This window comes from Heterocephalus glaber, unplaced genomic scaffold, assembly GCF_053883595.1.
Source record: "Heterocephalus glaber isolate CG9 unplaced genomic scaffold, H.glaber_assembly_v1.0 deba00000621, whole genome shotgun sequence".
NCBI lineage: Eukaryota > Metazoa > Chordata > Mammalia > Rodentia > Bathyergidae > Heterocephalus > Heterocephalus glaber.
The window spans coordinates 26561487-26579161 of NW_028258153.1; the positions used below are offsets into that span (position 1 = coordinate 26561487).

Genomic DNA, 17675 nt, shown 5'->3' on the forward strand with positions numbered 1-17675 from the left:
AGGACCCCTCCTCTTGCATTGGGGCCACCACTGCCACCCCCTATCTGCTGCTTTAGGTGATTTCGGGAGCTCATGGTGGGCGTCTCCCTGCTCGGGGCAGCTGTTGGCCAGCAGCACATTCTCTCCAGTCCAGGCCCTGAAAATGGGTCCCCAGAGAGGAGGAACTGCAGGAGGCCTCTGGGAGAGTCCACAGCCCACACCAAATTGCTGACTGGTACCCTTCACCCTCACACCAAAGGATCCAAATCTGCATGTATAGGACTTACAGGTGCTGCTGCAGCTCCAGCAGCACTGACTTCTCCAGGCTGGTCTCATTGGAGATAATGAAATGGGGAAGATCCACATCAGACAAGGACTCCAGCCCTGATGCTCGGAGCAAGGAGGGGCCTCGCTCCCAGCCCCCAAGCTCCCCGGTGGAGGCTGGGCTGGATGGTTCCTCCAGGGGAGAATGTTCCTCATAGATCAGCAGGTTCCTGGATCTCACTGAGGACAGAGCAAAGTAACAGGGTGTCAGCCAAAGGCCACAGGAATCCTGATTATATGTATTGTTGTATGTACCCCCCTTACTAAAATGCCCAGGGCCAGTGGTAAATTAACAACCGATATGTTCTGTTGCCTAGGACTGAGAATGCCAACTGAATCTTTCTTTAAAGTCTTTCTGTAAAAGCTTAAGTTTGTGCATTGAAAAATTATACCAATTACACAGTTCTAGAAGAACAAGAGAAAAGCAAATAAACATGAAGCCAACTACCACCCCCACTGCTTTGAAAATAAAACTCCCCTCCTTACCCACCCATAATCATCTAGGGAAAGCAATGGATGGATGTCCAGACCCAATCAGGAAAGCATCCCCAGTGAGTAGGTCTTGTAGGGAGGGAGAAAAGGTACAAGAGCTTTTCATTTAGAATCTGGAGAGAGGCAAAGCCAAGCCATAAATCAGAGGACGAGGACGGAGATAATCTCTTCTGCTTTATAGAACAGTCACATAGCTAGATGGCCCTGTAGCAATTTTTCCTTGACATAAAAACTATGTTCCCATTAGCTTCCAACATTTAGAGATATCCCCTTAGGGAAAAAGAGCTTCCCAACAGTCCACTGAAGTAATCTGAATGGAATGCTGGCCCTCTTGTTTTTCACAAGGAAGGGATACACCTGGCATTTCAGATGGCAAAATTATCCCTATTCCAATGTCAGCATCTCCTACCTCCATGCTTCGTTTTATGGCCACAAGTGTGTATTCATATATGCATTCCTTACTTGTCACTTTTTTTTTTGGTATTGGGGATCGAACTCGGGACCTTGCACTTGCAAGGCAAGTGGCGGAACCAGTGAGATAAATCCCCAGCCCTATTTGTCACTTTTTTATTTCCTACATACTTAGATCATTAGGTGAGAATACTACACACTTCTTAACTAACATCCGAGTCTCAAATTCTCTAAGTCTTGGCTATAATGTTTTGTAAGACAGCCTGATTCTTTAATTTCATTTTACAAGCTTTTAGTGTGGTAAAATACAATTCCACTCAGTGCAGGGAGAAACACAGGAGCTCTCTTAAAATGTTATTCAAGGCTTACTCTCTAAAGTTACTGTCCACTCCCTAAAATTCATATCCTGCTCCCTCATCAGAACTTAAAAAAGTTGTCAGAATTCATGAGAGAACAAGGTCTGCAGCAGCAGTTTGCAAACTTCGCTCCGCAGAACTCTGGAGAATTTCAGCACTGCCTCAGCATTGCTGGGCCTCAAAGGAAGGGGCAGCCTCGGTTCCAGAACCCTCCATGGGCAAGTGGAGAAACTCTAGTTTTTAAAAACTGGACTTTCATATAAGATTCCCTTCAGAAAGCTGGGAAAACAAGCATGAAAAAGAAAAGAAAGAAGACACTTCCCTAGTGGCGGAGTGAGTCTTACCGATGGAGGCTGTGTATGGCTCCGGCAAGGAACTCTGGCTGGGCAGAGCCATCTTGGTGGCAGAAGGATAGGGCCCAGAGCCCTGAAATAAGCTGCCAAATGCAACTGCGAAGCACAGCACAACAACCTGGAGGAGGAGGAGGAGAGAACACACGTGCTGTAGGTTCCAAGCAATCTCCACAGGGCAAACCCATAGGCCTGGGAAGGAGGCAGACACGCCCTCTGGTCGCCTCATGGTAATGACACAAAGGGCAACACCCCCAGAGCAGGCTGCATGGTCTCTCCACCACCCCTGGTGGGAGAGCCAGAGACAGGGGACAGGACAGAAGCAGTTCCTAAGCTGTCCCTTTGGGAAACTCACCATGAGGCAGGTGCCAGTCTGCGTGCCGGCCAACTTGCAGGTCCGAGAAACCTTGCCCATCACCAAAGTCTGAAGTTTCTGGAGTTGCTGAAGGAGAGTCCTGTCCAGGGTGACAAACAAAAGCAAAGACGGGACATGAGAGAAGAGAGGCTTCTTAGTGATCCCCATCCTGGTCTCCAGGGAAGGTGCTGCTGCTCTGAGCCTGCATTTACAGAGGACTGGGCAGCAGCTTCCTCTGCAAGAAGGTGCCGATTCCAGGACCTGCCAGCTCTGTAGCCACGGCACTCTCTGGAGCTCAGAATCACTCGACACCGTAACAGCTTGTCCTGTCCTTGTGCTGTTCTGAGTAAGAGGAAAATGCCACCAAATGATCCCACACCAACTGAGACTCATCTGTCAGCCACTGAGAACAAAGAAAAGGCACGGCTCTGATTGGATGGTCACTATGCTCTGAATGTCTGTGTCCTCCCCACCAAAAAGTCCAATATTGAACCTCAGCCTCCAAAGCAATGGCATTAGGGGGGAGGCCTTGAAAATGGGATGAGTGTCCTTGTAAGAGGCTGGCAAGACTAGAGTTCCTCGCCTGCACCCTGTAAAGACATAGCTAAAAGACACCTGGTATGAACAAGGAAGCAACCCTCACCAAAACCCAAATCTGCCAACATCTTGATCTTGGACTTCCCAGCTTCCAGAACTGTGAGAAATAACTTTCTATTGTTTTTCAGTCATGCAGCTTATGACATTTTGTTTTAGCAGCCGTAGTAGAGTAAGAGGAGAACTCACTCAACCAAGAGCTGAGAAACACTAATGAGAGAAGAAAAGCAGAGAGGAGAGAAGAGAGAGAGCAGCAAAGAACAGCTGAAGGAGTGGCCAGAGGTGTTGACTATGGCTAGAAATAGCAACCGTGTCCCAAGCAACAGGTACTGAGGTGGCACAATGAAGAGGAGGGGACAGGAATAAGGGCAGGAAGGTAAACAGCCACTGCATCTCAGGACTGCAGTTGGCACCTGAAGATTCATAGCACCTCTGCACTAAAAGATGAAGCCAAAATACCAAAGAGCAAAGAAGCCAATTCAACAGGACCCTCAGGCTCTGCACCAGGGATCTTGGAAATAAGCCTCTGCTATACACTCATTTTTCTCCAGGAAAAGACAGAAGACAAAAGAAAAAAAAGAGAATTGTTTTATCCCCCAAACTGGACAACATTGCATCCTCTGAAAAGGGAAAGGTTTGGGGTCTGAGGAGAGCATTAGCTACGGTGTGACATCAAGGTACAGAATGAGCAGATGGTGAGGTCTGTAAAGCCTGAAGACCACAAAGCATAGACAAGCATCTGATTTCCCCCCGCTCCCGAATCACAGCACCTGGGATGATTTCAGCCTGAGCAGTGTAAAGAGTTGAAGCCCCTCCTCATCTTTATCTCTTTTCCCTACATACAATGAGTGCATAAGGCAAAGTAGAAAGATTTTATGAGCAGATGCTTTTTCTTGAGGCTCAAAGAATTTTGGAAACTTTATGTGGTGATGTAACATTAGTGAGCCACACAAGTTCATTGGAAAATATCAGGCAGTCACTCATTTTGCAAAAAAACCCCCTATGTTTTCATAGTGAACTTGCTTCTCATCACAGTCTGTACCCTGAATAACTTTCAAGTGCTGGAAATCCAAGCAGGCTCTTGCAAAGATTGCAATTTCTCCTTGGTAAGTACTAAAGAAGCAAGTTCTCCAATTTAAGCAAATCAAGGACAGGTTGGCCATAAGAATGGTTCTGTTTTAAGCAATAAAATGAAGAGGGGTGGGAGGAATGAAGCAGCCTGCATGACAGATTGCAGAAGCTTTCTCAACTCAAAAACTCCACATGTATCCATCCACACTGTATTCCTGCCTTGTAGAGCGCCTCATTTAAGCAAATCAGCATGATTCATTGAGATTATTAATTTATTTCTATTTAATGTGGAGGTCTTTTTGTATTTATACATGTTTTGTTTCTGGTTGTATAAAAGTATGATCACATGTAGTTTAGACCTGACTTATGTTTACATACATTCAAATCACATATTCTTTAAAAACATTCTGTACATTATTCAGGGCTAAGAAATACTGAGAACATGGTTACTTTAAGTTCCACTTAAAAGGGCCAGGGATGAAGCTGGTGATAGAGCACTTGCCTAGCATGTGCAAAGCCCTGGGTTTGAAACCCTGCACCACAATAAAGAAGGAATGAATTGAATGAATACAAAATACACTTTAAAAAAAAGTTTGCATCTAAGTGGTTCTATGAAGTAGCACCTTTCCTCCTCATCAAATGTTTTCTTCTCCCAGGACTTTCCCAGAACACCTCCATTAGACCCACCAGAATGGTGTCTTTTCAAACTAGGAGCTGAGTGACTTACTGCCTGCCCATTTCCAAGAGACAGTTCATTCTCGCAGAACAGAGTTGCTGGGCATGGCACATACTGGACTGACCATTATCTGTAATGCCAGTACCATTACCTCACTAGGTTCTCTCCTCTAGTATTTCTGGAAGTTGTGAGGCAGGTATACAGGTGAGCCCACAGGTAAGACCACCTGGCACGAGCCCTTCCCTCTCATGCACTGGTCACTTTCCATGGCACCAATTATCAGCTCTTGGTTGCCGGTTAAACCATGGCTGCCTGCAAGGGGCCTCTCTGCTTCCTTGGTCTGATGAAGAGCCACTTCTTCAACTGATGGCTACCATTTTTGCTGGGCTCCCCAACTCTGCACTGAGCACTCCCACTGCCCCTGTGCCCATGGCCCCAGGCTCTGGTAGCCTCTCTCCATCCATCCTTTGGGGAGATGTGACCTTCAAAGATAGTACCAAGGGCACATTACTTTTGTTCTAAAGCCTTAAGATGTTTTGACAATGAAACCACCATTTCTATTTTCTACTCAGTTCCTGTTACTGGCAAACAACCCACACTTCCTCCTTGCCCATGTCTTGCTCCCTGCCCAGTGTCTGGAGTGTGAGCTGCCAAGAAAATAAATTCCACACATGTGAAATCACTCCTCCCTTCCAATTTCTGGTTCAGTTGGCTGAGCATGGTATTCCTTTCCCTAGAACAAACAATCTCCCAGAAGGCACTAGGGTCCTCCCTGAAAAGAGGCTTCTAGCAGGCCAGATATAACTGAAGCCCACTGACTGAATGCCTTAGGATCAATGTGGGACACTCCCATCCCGGTCACTAGTTATAGGTGCAAAATGCTACGGGTTTATAAGGGCTACTTAAGTCTGGCTACAGAGTGCAGGGAAGGGCCCATGCTTACCAACTTAGGGTTAGATTAGGGCACTTCACTTGACATTCACAAGCACATCCTTTCCAGTCTCAAAAATGATTATTTGCTGAATCCACTACAAGTGAAAATGGCTGTTTAATGGTCCCTGATTTCTAACAGTTTATAATCCAGCCCTTCAAGACGAGCAAACATGTAGTTTAAAATACATATTTTTGGCTCAGAATTTTGGTGAAATGCAACAGTGATTGATGATGCAGTGTTTGCTGCTGCTTCTCCCTCTTGGGTTGATGAGGTGAACTGAGTGGATGGTGGAAATGACAACAATGCAAAAGCCCCATCGATTGGCAACCCTGAAGCACCATAAAGTGGATTATTATCTCATCCATGCCACGTACCCAAATAGCTTCCTATGATCCAGTGGAGTTTGGGAAATTTACATACATTCACACCAAAAGAACATTCATTTTCATCATAAAGAAAATTAACAGTGATTGAGCTCTGGAAACTGCATATACTGAAATACTATGCAACAATCGCTAAGTTACATAACTAGTAAGTAGAATGTGTCAACTGCAGCTATCTGACTCCATAGCTTGTGTACTTTTCAATATGGTACAGTGCAGTTCCCTAATCATTAACCTAATAAAATTAACAAGCAAACACTTCCTAGTTAAGTTTATCTTACTTAAATCTGCTCACAATAACATCATATTGACACCAGCCCAATGGAGAGATACTGTATATCTATGGTTAGATAGGAAAACATTATTATTAAAAAAGAGTAGCCACAGAAGAGCTACAATAAAACTCAGGCACAAATAAAAGTCACCATAAAACCCAGCCCAATGGCAATGAGAGACATACAAACAATGTCACTGATAATGACACAAATAAAAACCTTAAGTCTAAATAAACACTTTGGGATACATCTTTTGATATGACAATATAGCAGAGGTCCGGGAATTTAGCTCAGTGGTTCCACCACCTGCCTCACAAGCACAAGGTCCCAAGTTCGATCCCCGGTACCGGAAAAAAACAAAACAAAAACCCAACATAACAGAGATAAAATGCAGGTGACAGATAAAAGAATCAAGGGGACTCTTTGTTCTACTTCAGGGATCAGGATTTATTTAGGAAAGTGGGAAAGGTGAGCCCTGTCCCTCTGTCAGGCACCAAGAGAGTAGAAGAGATGGCTTTAGGATTGCTAAGCAGGTGCCTAGACAGCCAAGCAGTAGAATGCATTCCGAAGGCAAAGAAAGTTTTTTCAGATCTCAGAGCTACTGCTTTGTGCCCCATCTGAGGTTAGGCAACTAACCAAAGATAATTTCTTTGACCACCTCAGCTAACAGGATAATGGGAGAATCACCTCTCCTGGGGTACTCCAAGTTAGCTGAAGCAAAACATTTTTGAAACGCGCCTGCTGTCTCTTTTCACTGATGACAGGCACAGTGAGCCCTTTTTACTGGAAAGCCTATGACCTCATAACTGTTGTATTGGGCTGAGATGATACAGTAGTTTTTTCTGATGCTGCTGGGACAGATGTCTCAGTGCCTACAGCACTGAGAACATGGAAGACAGCTGGTCCCTTGTTTGTGAAAAGGGCTGAGTGGAGAAAAGGCAGACATCAGATGAAATGGAAAACTTATTTTAAAACTAAAGCTATAAAGACCCAATGGTGCCTTAAGAGCTCAATATAAACTTCCTCTTTATTATAGTATTTTAAATCATCAGTGATCATGGCTAATTATGGCTTAATGAATTCTTGGGCGTCTGGGAGCAAGGTCTTAATTTAGAGAAAGGAAAACTCTGAGCACACATTTATCTAGGCCAACAGATTTTTCACAACTTGTTACAGTGGAGTGTCCAATGCTTGATTGAAAATGTGGATTTTGTCCTATGTGAAAATAAATTTGGTGGCTATCTTCACATAGTTCCTTGCAAAAGAGCAGTTGAAGGCAGATGCCAGCCTTGCCCAAAATAAAGCATCACCCTGTATCTGTGAGGCATTTCAAAGGAAATTGGGCAAAACATTCAAAAGCATCCAAGAGTGCGAGACACAATCTTATCATAACTAGAAAATGCATCAACAGCCTCATATGTTATCTTTATACTCAGTTTAATTTTGTTTTCCTCTATTTCATTTATTTACAAGAGGGAAAGAGAGCAATAGAGTGGGAATAGTCATACAGTTATTGCAGGTGAGACTTTGAGCATTCAGAAACCTAATTTCTCACTGGAATCAGAAACCAGGAAAATGAATAAATTAATGGTTCCCAATTACTTGCTGTGTTGGGAGCTTCAACCTGGGCCCTTTCTGTAGACAGTTTCCAGCCAATCTGGTAGCACACCTTCCTTAGAAATGGAACTCGACAGCAGATGGCGTGTGTGTGTGTGTGTGTGTGTGTGTGTGTGTGAATACTCTGTGCATTAATCAGTCTCTTTCAAGATGAAGGAACTTTCTCACATCCTAATGGAAGTACTCAGAGCAATAATTTCCAAATTCCAAATCATGATCCATCAGCAGGTTGTGAAATCAACTGGGTTGTGACTGTATGATCTTAATGGAATAGAATCAAACAAAATACACAATATCAGACATCACATATATGAAGTAACTATTAGGTGGCGAAGCATACACATTAGTTAGCAGTGTGATGAATACATACATCTTCAAAGGTATGTTAGGTTTGTTGATTACAGGACAAAAATGTAAAATGATCATACAGCCAAAAAAGTCTGAGTGTCACTCATCTAGCACAAACACACAAAAAATATACTAGTGAATATCAGGTGGCCTCATGATGGAAGAGATAAGCATCCAGGTCCTTCTGATACAAAAATCTCACCTGAATCCCTCCCCATCCAGCCATGGCCTCGCCATCTCCAGTGAGTGTCCAGCAAGTTCTGAGGGCTGGGAAGAGTGTCCAAAAGCTGAATCTACCTCAAAGCATGGGGCGGCGTTGGGAAGCAATGCTAACAGTCAGAAATTCTACACACCCTCTAAAAATATTTAAAAAGGACTATCTTAACAACTTTTAAATAACTTAAAAAATTGTGACACAAAAACACAAGCATATAAGCTAAAACCCTTAAAGTCTGAGTTAATACTTGTTCACAAACTTTTGCTTACATTTTGACAGTTGCTAATGAGGCTATGGCCTAAATAAAAGGGAAAAAAAATTATACATTATATATCTTTTTTCTTTCTGAATGATTTCTACATTACAGGAGGTTTATTTATTTTGCAAAGACCAGAGGACATTTCTGAATTACTGTATTACCTACAGCCCAAGGAACACAAAAGAGAATTCTAGAATATTTTCTGAGGCTGTGGAATTTCTAACTTTGCCACTAAATAACACTAAAATGCCTTTCTAACCTCTCTAGGGAATTTAGTCTAATACCCAACAACTCTTTGAAGTTTGCAATATTGCCACATGAAAAGAAAGCCTATACTCTCCACGCAACCAGAAGCTGGAGATCATGGAGAAATGAAAAGTGAATTAAACCAAGATAAAAGTCTACAAAAAAGTATTCTGGGCCATTCATCTGTCCTCTGTGGCTTCTCTGTGTATGGCAGAGGGTGGGCTTGGCCAGGTACAGTCAGTCTAGAAGAGGTGAGAAGAAGTCATACACAGAGATCGTGAACGTGTGTGGGCAAAACAAGATCAAATGGACACAGCTGTGTGGGCTAAACAAAGAAACCCAGAGAGCCAGCACACAGCCAAAGCCTGGTGGACTTAGCTGGAAAGATCTTTACCAGGAATCACTCATAGATTTTAAAGAACAAAGAAAAGTAGAGTTAAAGAGAAGGATTCTAGCCAAGAGGAAGGTCAAGGAGGAAAATTAAGAAATTATTTTTGATCACAGTAGAGTCACGAATGTTCCTTGCTTCTGTGAAGTCTGGAGAAAGAATACAAAGGAAATCATATTTTAAGCTTTCTCCTTTCTCTGCTCCAAGCCAGGAAGACTGCCCACAAAGCACACCTTACATGATCCTTCCTGCTCCTCTGCACTAGGTCTAAATTTGAATTCCTGGACTCCCTAGCCTTAATGTACTGAGATGAACAGAAGTACCCCCAGACTGCAGCCTGGCTGTTCTGCACACCACAGGGAGGAACAGTCCTCTCTGGTCTTCTGATGCCCTCAAATGACACAAAAAGAGACATTGGAAGAGAACAGCTGTTCAGCTGGGTGTGCCAAGACCAAATACTCTGTTTTTTGTAACGGTCACTTCTCAAGTTGATTACGAAGCTAGTATCCTGGAGAGATGAAGTAATGTCTCCTCTTCGACAAAACAGCAGGTTTATCTATCACTTGCTAAAAAAGCAGTGAGTTATCCAAGCTCAGGCTTCTTTAGGTGTGTCACAAACCCACCGAGAGCACAGCATCCAACTGGATCTATCCTGGAGCGAGGGGACAAGGGGAATGGAGGTAGACAGACTGGTGCTCACCCTGTATGCTACGTTGTGTGTAAGGACATCCTTTCTTGGATCCAGGAATCTCATGTCTTCTATAAGCTCAAATGGAATCCCAAACCTGGTACAATGTAAAGGATTTTCATGCGCTCACCAGGCCCAAGTCAAATTCCACTCAGAGTCCTCACAAGAGCTGTTGATGGCTAACCCAGTGGCTTAGGGGTGCCCACTGGTCACCTGGTTTTCCCTTCACAGAACCAATTGGGGGTAGAGCCCCACACATACCCTGGAAATGGTCTAAGGCCCTTTTGTCAGTGAATAGAGTATCTCAGTTTTTTGGGTTTTTTTCTGACTGCACAAACCAGTTTATTAGCAGCTACCAGTGCACCCTGGTCACACTCCTGTCACGCCTGCTTCTCAGGCTGGCCCAGACCGAGGCAAGGTGCCACCATGGCAGAGAGGAAAACTTCACTGGCTTAAGGCATTGTTACTAGGGTAGGCCGGTCAGTAGGGGACAGCCCAGAAAGATGACTTCTGGGAACAGGCCAGCCTCCGGCCTTGGGGGGAGAGTGGGCCATTCCTTCAAACCCATCTAGGTCACACACACAAGTCCCCATTTAGTCCTCAAGCTTTTGGTTGTGGCAGCTGGCGTGTCAAAGGCTCCTTCCTGGGGGCCCAAGAGGGTGTGGGCTTCGGGTCTCCTCCATCCTCTCTGGGAAGCAGGGGAGGATGGAGGTACATGGAAGGCTGGCTGGGCTCGTTTAGTGGTCACATGAAGTCCCAGCCAGAGCTTGGAGAGAGGGACAGGGCCCCTGCCACAAGCACACACAGAGTCACTGTCCTCAGAGTCGCTGCTCGGGTCCAGGAACCACTTGGAGAGGTGGCTGCGCCCCTCACTGCATGCCAAACCACTGCTCCTGGTTGGCCCACTGGGCCGCCTCACTGTCGCTGCCCTCCAGGTCCCCTTCTTCCCCACTTCCTTCCATGTCGCTCACATCCTCCTCCTGAGTGGCATCCGTGGGACTCTCCTCCTTCTCCATCTTCTGCATCCCCTCTACAGACTTCTGGTCATTGGGGTCCAGACTTAGTGCTATACTATACTGGTCCATTGCTTCCTGATACTCATTGACAGCTATGAGGAAATCTCCTAGGATGTGGTGCAGGACACAGTCACTCTGGTTAGCCCATGTGTTCCTCAGCAAAGCAATTCCATCTTCATATTTCTGTTCTCTGCTAAGTAGTTCTGCTCTTTTTCACCACAGCCTTAATGTAGTCTGGCCTCTGGGTCAGGGCTTTATCTAACAGAGTTTTGGCTTTCTCTTGTATGACTGGATCTTCCAGACAAACAGTGGCTAGAAGAGTAAGAGTCTGTGCATTGACACCTAGAGTTTTGTAAACATTGTTTGCCATTACCTTTGCTTCTCAGATACTGTTAGATGCTAAGTAACACTAGATGAGTCGCCATGGTCTAGAGGCAGCAGAGTGAGAGCCTGGGGTGGAGACATCCTTTTGGTCTTGCTAACACTAATCCCAGGGTGAGGGGAGTGGTGAGAGGCCAGTAGAGCAGGTCGTCTAAGACGCTTGATGGGCCCTCTTTCCCAGGTCTAAAGGACCCAGGCTGGATCAAAGGAGACACAGGCACAGCAGCAGGAGAAATCAAGGTTAGGACCAGGTGAGAAGTTAAGTGGCTGAGTTCTAATTGTTTGTTCTATCTCTACATTATTGCGTGACTTTAACCTCACTGGGCTTCAGCCTTCCCTGTAAAATAAAGTAATTAGTAGATAAATAAGATGATCTCTAAAGTACATTTCAAATCTAAACTCCTATGCTTCGACAAATCAGGGCTGGAGGAACAGGACTGTAGCTTACAGCCCTACAGAAGCAGAAGCAGAAACCAAGTAATGAATGGAGCAAACTGAGTCCAAAGCACCTAAAAGTGAAGGGCTTGCTAGGGAATGAGCATCACTGATTCAGCAGAAAGCACATAAGGGGGAAGAACAGGATGCCTCAGGGGTGCAGTTAGGGTAGGGCCATTTGAGCTCCAGGTCAGTGGTAAGCTGAGAGAGGTGGAGACGGTCTTGGTAAGTGAAAATGTATTTCCTGATTGAGCTTAGGAGGAAAGGACCCTGGGAAACCATCTCACTTCCATCTTACACATCTCTTGATGGCATGCAATTAGTGGATCACCTTCGCAAAGCAAGTGTGAAGGTGCGTTCACACCATGTCAGCTTTGCTCGAGAGGCTCCTGCAGGAAAGCTGAAGAAAGAAAAGTAAAGACAAAATCTCATCTTGTAACTGGCCATGTCCCCTTCCAGTGTCCTGAGTTCAGATAAAAGCACCTTTTCCCCTGGAAACTAGCGATATCCTAGAAGACTGCTGCTGAGTCTGGAACAAATAAAAAGACTCAGGACCTACTCATCATCCAAGCACTATTGTCCATCTACAGAAATGGGACACGTCCTTGCGGGGCATAGCCTAGAACTAAGAAGATGCGAAGAGGTGTTAATGATGAAATGCCCACTCGCCTTTCCTGCCACACTAGACCATGGGAAACAACAGCACTCAAGGTCTCCCGCCCACTTATCCTGTTCATCTACTGCAGTTATTTCTACTTCTATCCAGCTGCCTCCCAAGAAAAATAAAGCAAGAAAAAGTGGCAGAGCAATAGCAGCACAAACACAGCTGTGCATTCACTGAGCCCAGCCCAGTTCTCAGTTCAAACACAATGAGATGTGACTCAGGGTCCAGAAGTTGTCCCTTGCCAGAGGCCCCAGAGGCCAGCTCCCTGTGGCTGGTTGGGGGGTGGCGGTGGTGGTGTTACATTTAGTTGTTTACTTGTTTAGCATGGTGTCCTCCACACAAGGGTACAACCTCAGCAGGAAACGGGAGGAGAAAGGCAGAGAGCAGTAGGAAGGATTAGGAAGGGTGACAGGCCTGCCACCCCTGCCCTTGCTCCAATACAGCAGCTCCCCTTTGACTTATTTGCCTCTCAAAATAAACAAACAAAAACAAAACACATTAAAGCCACTGGTCTTAGATATTATGACCCTAGGAGCTCTCTCATAAAATTATCCATGGAAAAATTGTAAGGAATCAATTGTCAGCCATTCCCACCATGAAAGGTGGTCCGTAAGGAGAGGGAAGTTGTGCAGAGGGAGAAGAAGGCGGAGGAAGAGAACACACAGGGCCAGTGGTATGGACCTCAGGGGAGGCTCCCGGCAGGCAAGGGACACAGCAGAGTGGACAACAATGGCAAACACTCCCGATTTATAAGTGAAAGAAACCAGACAAAGAAAAGCAAATTCACTTTTACAGGGAATTTTTAAAGAAAACAGTCAAAGTGAGAAACAAGAGAGTAGAAGCGGGGTTTCCAGAGGCTGGGGAGATGTTTGCCAAAGGGTTAAAAACTTTCACTTGTACAATGAATAGGCTCTGCGGGTCTAATGTACAGCAGATGACTATAATTAGCAATGCTGCAGGTATATTTGTGCTAAGAGAATAGATCTTGAGCACCGCATCCTTCAAAAGGAGCGAGAGACAGAGACAAGAGGAGAGAGGGGTAAAAGTGACAGGTGATGCGTGTGATAATTCACTTGACTGCGGTGATGATTTCACAATATGCACATATATCAAATCATGACACTGTACACTTCAAAAATACAGTATTTTATCTGACAACTATAGCTCAGTAACAAAGCTGAAACAAAACAAAAAACTTTCCCTGCTTTAACAGGTGACCCAGGCTAGCCGTGGTCACATTTAGTAACAGCCACCCACCACCCGGGAAGCCTCAGACACCTGTGTCAAGAGTTAGATGTTTAAGACTGAGATTCAAAGAGAAATTCTGTACATATATACTGACAGGACAGGAAAAAGAGCCCAGTGTATTGTGTTACATTAAAACAGTTTTAAATAAAGGAATATGCCCAATATAAAGTGCACATATAAAATATCCCAAAATGTAAAAATATCTCTAAGTAAAAGGAATGTGATTTTTAAAAATACATTTAAAAATTTTTATAATAGCCATATATTATGTGTGCCTCTTCTTTTAGGTTTAAAAATATGAATAAATGCATCAAACTGAAAAGTGCATAGCAAAATAAACAATTAAAAACACAAAGTGGCCAACTATGGATTGTAGAAGACATTTATAAACCATATGCTGGACATCGCATGAGGTTAACATCCAAAATCCATAAGGAATTCACCCAACTCAAAGGCAAAATAAGAATAAACAAATAAACAGGAAAAAGTGGGCCAAGGACTTAAAGAGATATTTTTTCCAAAGGAGATATTAACTGGCCAACAGGTATATGAAAAGGTGCCCAACATTACTCATTATCAAGGAAATACAAGTCAATCCTGTGAGCTATCATCCCTCCACCTGTTAGGATGTTGAAAAGGCAAGATATGACAAGTGAGGACCAGGGAAGGGAGCAAAGGGAATACCGCACTGTTGATGGGAGTGTAAACTGGCACAATCATTACAGAAGCCACTGTGGAGATTCCTCAAAACATTTTTTTGAGACAGGGTCTCACTATGTAATCTACCACTGGGTATATTCCTAGAGGAAATGAAATTAGCACCTCGTTGAGATATGTATACTCTTGTGTTCATTAATGATGAAAGATTTTACTTGGGAAAAGTATTCTGCTAGTAACTACTAAGAGAAATTGATGTAAATAATTTGGAAATAAAGCTATTTCCAAATCCCTAAGGTACTGATCTGGTTAGGCAATTATTAGAAATTGCCAGTAACTGGAAAGCCAGGTTTTAGGTACCTCCTGATGGTACCTCCTGATAGCAGAATCTATGAAGAATCCATATCAAAAATCAAAAACAAAAACAAAGTACAGTGTATAGTGGCCTGTGCTAAATGGCACCACGAGCACGGTGGGGCTGTGGCAAGTATAGGAAGACTGGCTTAGTTCTCTACAAGAAACAGGCCACTATATGGAAGAGAACTTACAGATGAAGATAAAAAGATACATAATGGGCCTATCAGCCAACCAGAACGTATAGCCCTTATTTGGATATTTTGATTCAAACAAAGCAAAAGTAAAAAATAAAAAATGTTCAAGATAATCAATCAATCAATCAATCAATCATCAGTCAGACACAGTGCTGGAGCTGGGAGGGAAGCCCCTTGCCCAGGCCAGGCCGCCTTCTGAGCCCTTCTCCCTCCCAGGCACCTTTTGGGCCCCAGCACAGCCCTCCTGCACTCTACTGCCCCCATGTGGTCAAGCGAAGGTCTGACGGTGGAGTCCTAGGGACCTCCAGGGTCTCCTGATACTCTTCTTCCCCTTTTCTCTATCATTAACAAGATTAGTCCCACTTAAGAACATGGGGCTTCCCAGTAGCAAGTGCTAGGAAGGATCCTGGGAACTCCTATCTGCACACAATGCGAAAAAGCCAGTTATGGACTCTGCCTGGGGAGCAGGACCCAGAGAACCAGCAAAGCTTCCAGAAATTGTGGGGTACAGGAAGGAGGGTAAGGGCACAAAGGAGAGATGGAGGCCTTGGGGACTGACAGCCATGGGCAAGCAGTGAAGCCACAGCCCGACAGTGGTGTTGGAAAGCACTGGGAGTGTCTGCAAAGCACTCAAGGTGAACTGCGCTCTACCAGCCTGTGCCACATGTGCCAGGTTCCAGACCAACAGGGGAAACTCAGAGGGCTCCCAGGCTCACACTCCCTCACCTGGTAGCTTAACACTCCAAGTGCATTAGCTGCTGTTTAGGGAGCCAGTGGGATCCAGGAAATCACATCAGATGCAATGTTATTACCAAAACATACAAACAGATTCACCCTGACCCCTTCATCTCTCCAAAATTATGAGGCATTCGTGCTGAGCTCTGAAATGACTGATTCATCTTGTCTTATTCCAAACAATTTTTCTCTGCTGTGTTGGAGCTATAACAATAAAGTGACAAGATGCTCTGGTGAGTGCATACTTTACTCTCCTGTGTTCACACAAACACACACATTGTGGATGAAACTCTCAGCGGCCGTTTCTTACCCCTCCCTTAGCTCCTTGGATACCATCCAGAGTTAAATGTCTATGCTCCGCCCTTCTTGAGGCTCCAGGGCCAGATTGCCCAGGGTTCCAGGGCAGCTGTAGCACTTGCTGTGTGACCCAGGGGCAAATCACTAACCTTTCTGAGTCCCAGTTGCCCCATCTATTTAAGGAAGATGACAGTACTACTCATAGGGCTAAATGAGTTAGTATCTACACGGTGCTGAAACAGTACCTGGCACAAGTGGTGAAAGAACCCATTAACTTAGTCTCATTTCTAGTTTTTCAAAATGGGCTTGAAAAGTAATTTATTAATTGAAAACATTTAAGAAAAAGTACATTTCTCTCTCTTTTTTTTAAATGAATAAGCACCAGTTATTACTAATGGTGGCAATGAAATGGTCAGTGTTTCCTTGTCCACCTCTAAAGTTTGGTGTCGTCTCCAGGAAAATCAGACTTAAGGACTTATTCCTCTTAGGTCTCTTTTTAAACTTCCTTACAATAGTCCTTGTCATGTTCAGCCTCTCCATCAATCCTCCATTTTTAGGAAAAGTAAAGAGTGTGCGTGTGTGTGTGTGTGTGTGTGTGTGTGTGTGTGTGTAAGGGTACATGTGTGTTGTGTGTGCATGTCTGTACTGCACACACGAGTGTGTGTGTGTGTACTGTATATATGCATGTGTATATGCACATGCACAATTCGCAGGACTAGGTAGACGGAGAGCAGCTGTTCTTTTAATGGGAGCCCCTACCCCAACTTTCCTTCCTTCTCTGGCCCTGGCTTCTATCCCCTCCTCCCCGATTTCCATCAGGCAATCTGGGCAGCTCTCACTACGGCAACAGTTACCTATTGGTGTTCTCCAGCACCTCCACCTTCTTCCGAAGCTCCAAATTCTCAGTTGAACAAGACTCCACTCTAAGGAGGAGAGAGAAAAAGGAAATCCACTGTTATCACTAGGGCACACAGTCAGCCGGAGGCTTGTGTGGAGGTGGATGGGATCTGGGAAGGGAGGGGGGGAGTAGTTGGCCCACCTGAGTTGGGAAGGAGATGAGGAGATAGAAAAAAGGGGGTGTTGAGTAACAAGGGCGTCAATGCTGGAAGGCTTATGGGGTGGTACATCACACGAGCTCTTTGTTGCAGGCCCGTCCTCTCCTCTCTTCCCTGCTGTGCTCATACTTCTCCCTGGCCTGCGCCTGCTGGCTGTACTCCTTACCACAAACACTGATCCAGAGCCATAGGGTTGGGCAGGGGCACAGGGAAGACATGAGCCCAGGACCAGGATGCTGGGTCCTGGAATCTGCAGGCTCAGAAGAGACTGTATAGAGATCTTCGAGGCACTGCCCTGTGTCTGGATGTCTAACGACAAACAACAGAATGAAATGGAGCTACTTAACCCTAAATCAGGTGATAGACACCATAACTTTCAGTAGAACTTTTAGAACCAGCCAGGGTCTGCCAACCACTGCTTTCCCCAGACAATGGCAAGACTCGTTTCTCATCCAGGGCTTCTTCATTATCCAGATATCAGCTGTTCGGCTGGAGAACTATTTTCTGGGGCTAATAAGAACTGCACCCAGGCTTGGTGACACACACCTGTAATCCCAGCACTCTGGGAGGCTGAGGCAGGAGTCTTTCAAGCTCAACCCCAGCCTGGGCCACTTAGAAACTTAGCAAGACCCCAACTCAAAATAAAGAAATGTTTTAAGGGTGCTGAGGATGT

General features: G+C 44.8%; 1 protein-coding gene across 1 annotated transcript in view; it reads right to left on the bottom strand.

Annotated features, from left to right (window-relative positions):
* Creb3l2 (cAMP responsive element binding protein 3 like 2) overlaps positions 1–17675 on the bottom strand; it is a 123656-nt gene that overhangs the window by 6958 nt on the left and 99023 nt on the right. The window contains exons 8-11 of the mRNA XM_004851238.3: positions 16802–16870; positions 2268–2367; positions 1907–2033; positions 267–483 (exon numbers count right to left, since the gene is read on the bottom strand). Of these exons, the coding sequence (XP_004851295.1) occupies positions 267–483; positions 1907–2033; positions 2268–2367; positions 16802–16870 (513 nt within the window). The remainder of the gene's footprint in view (positions 1–266; positions 484–1906; positions 2034–2267; positions 2368–16801; positions 16871–17675) is intronic.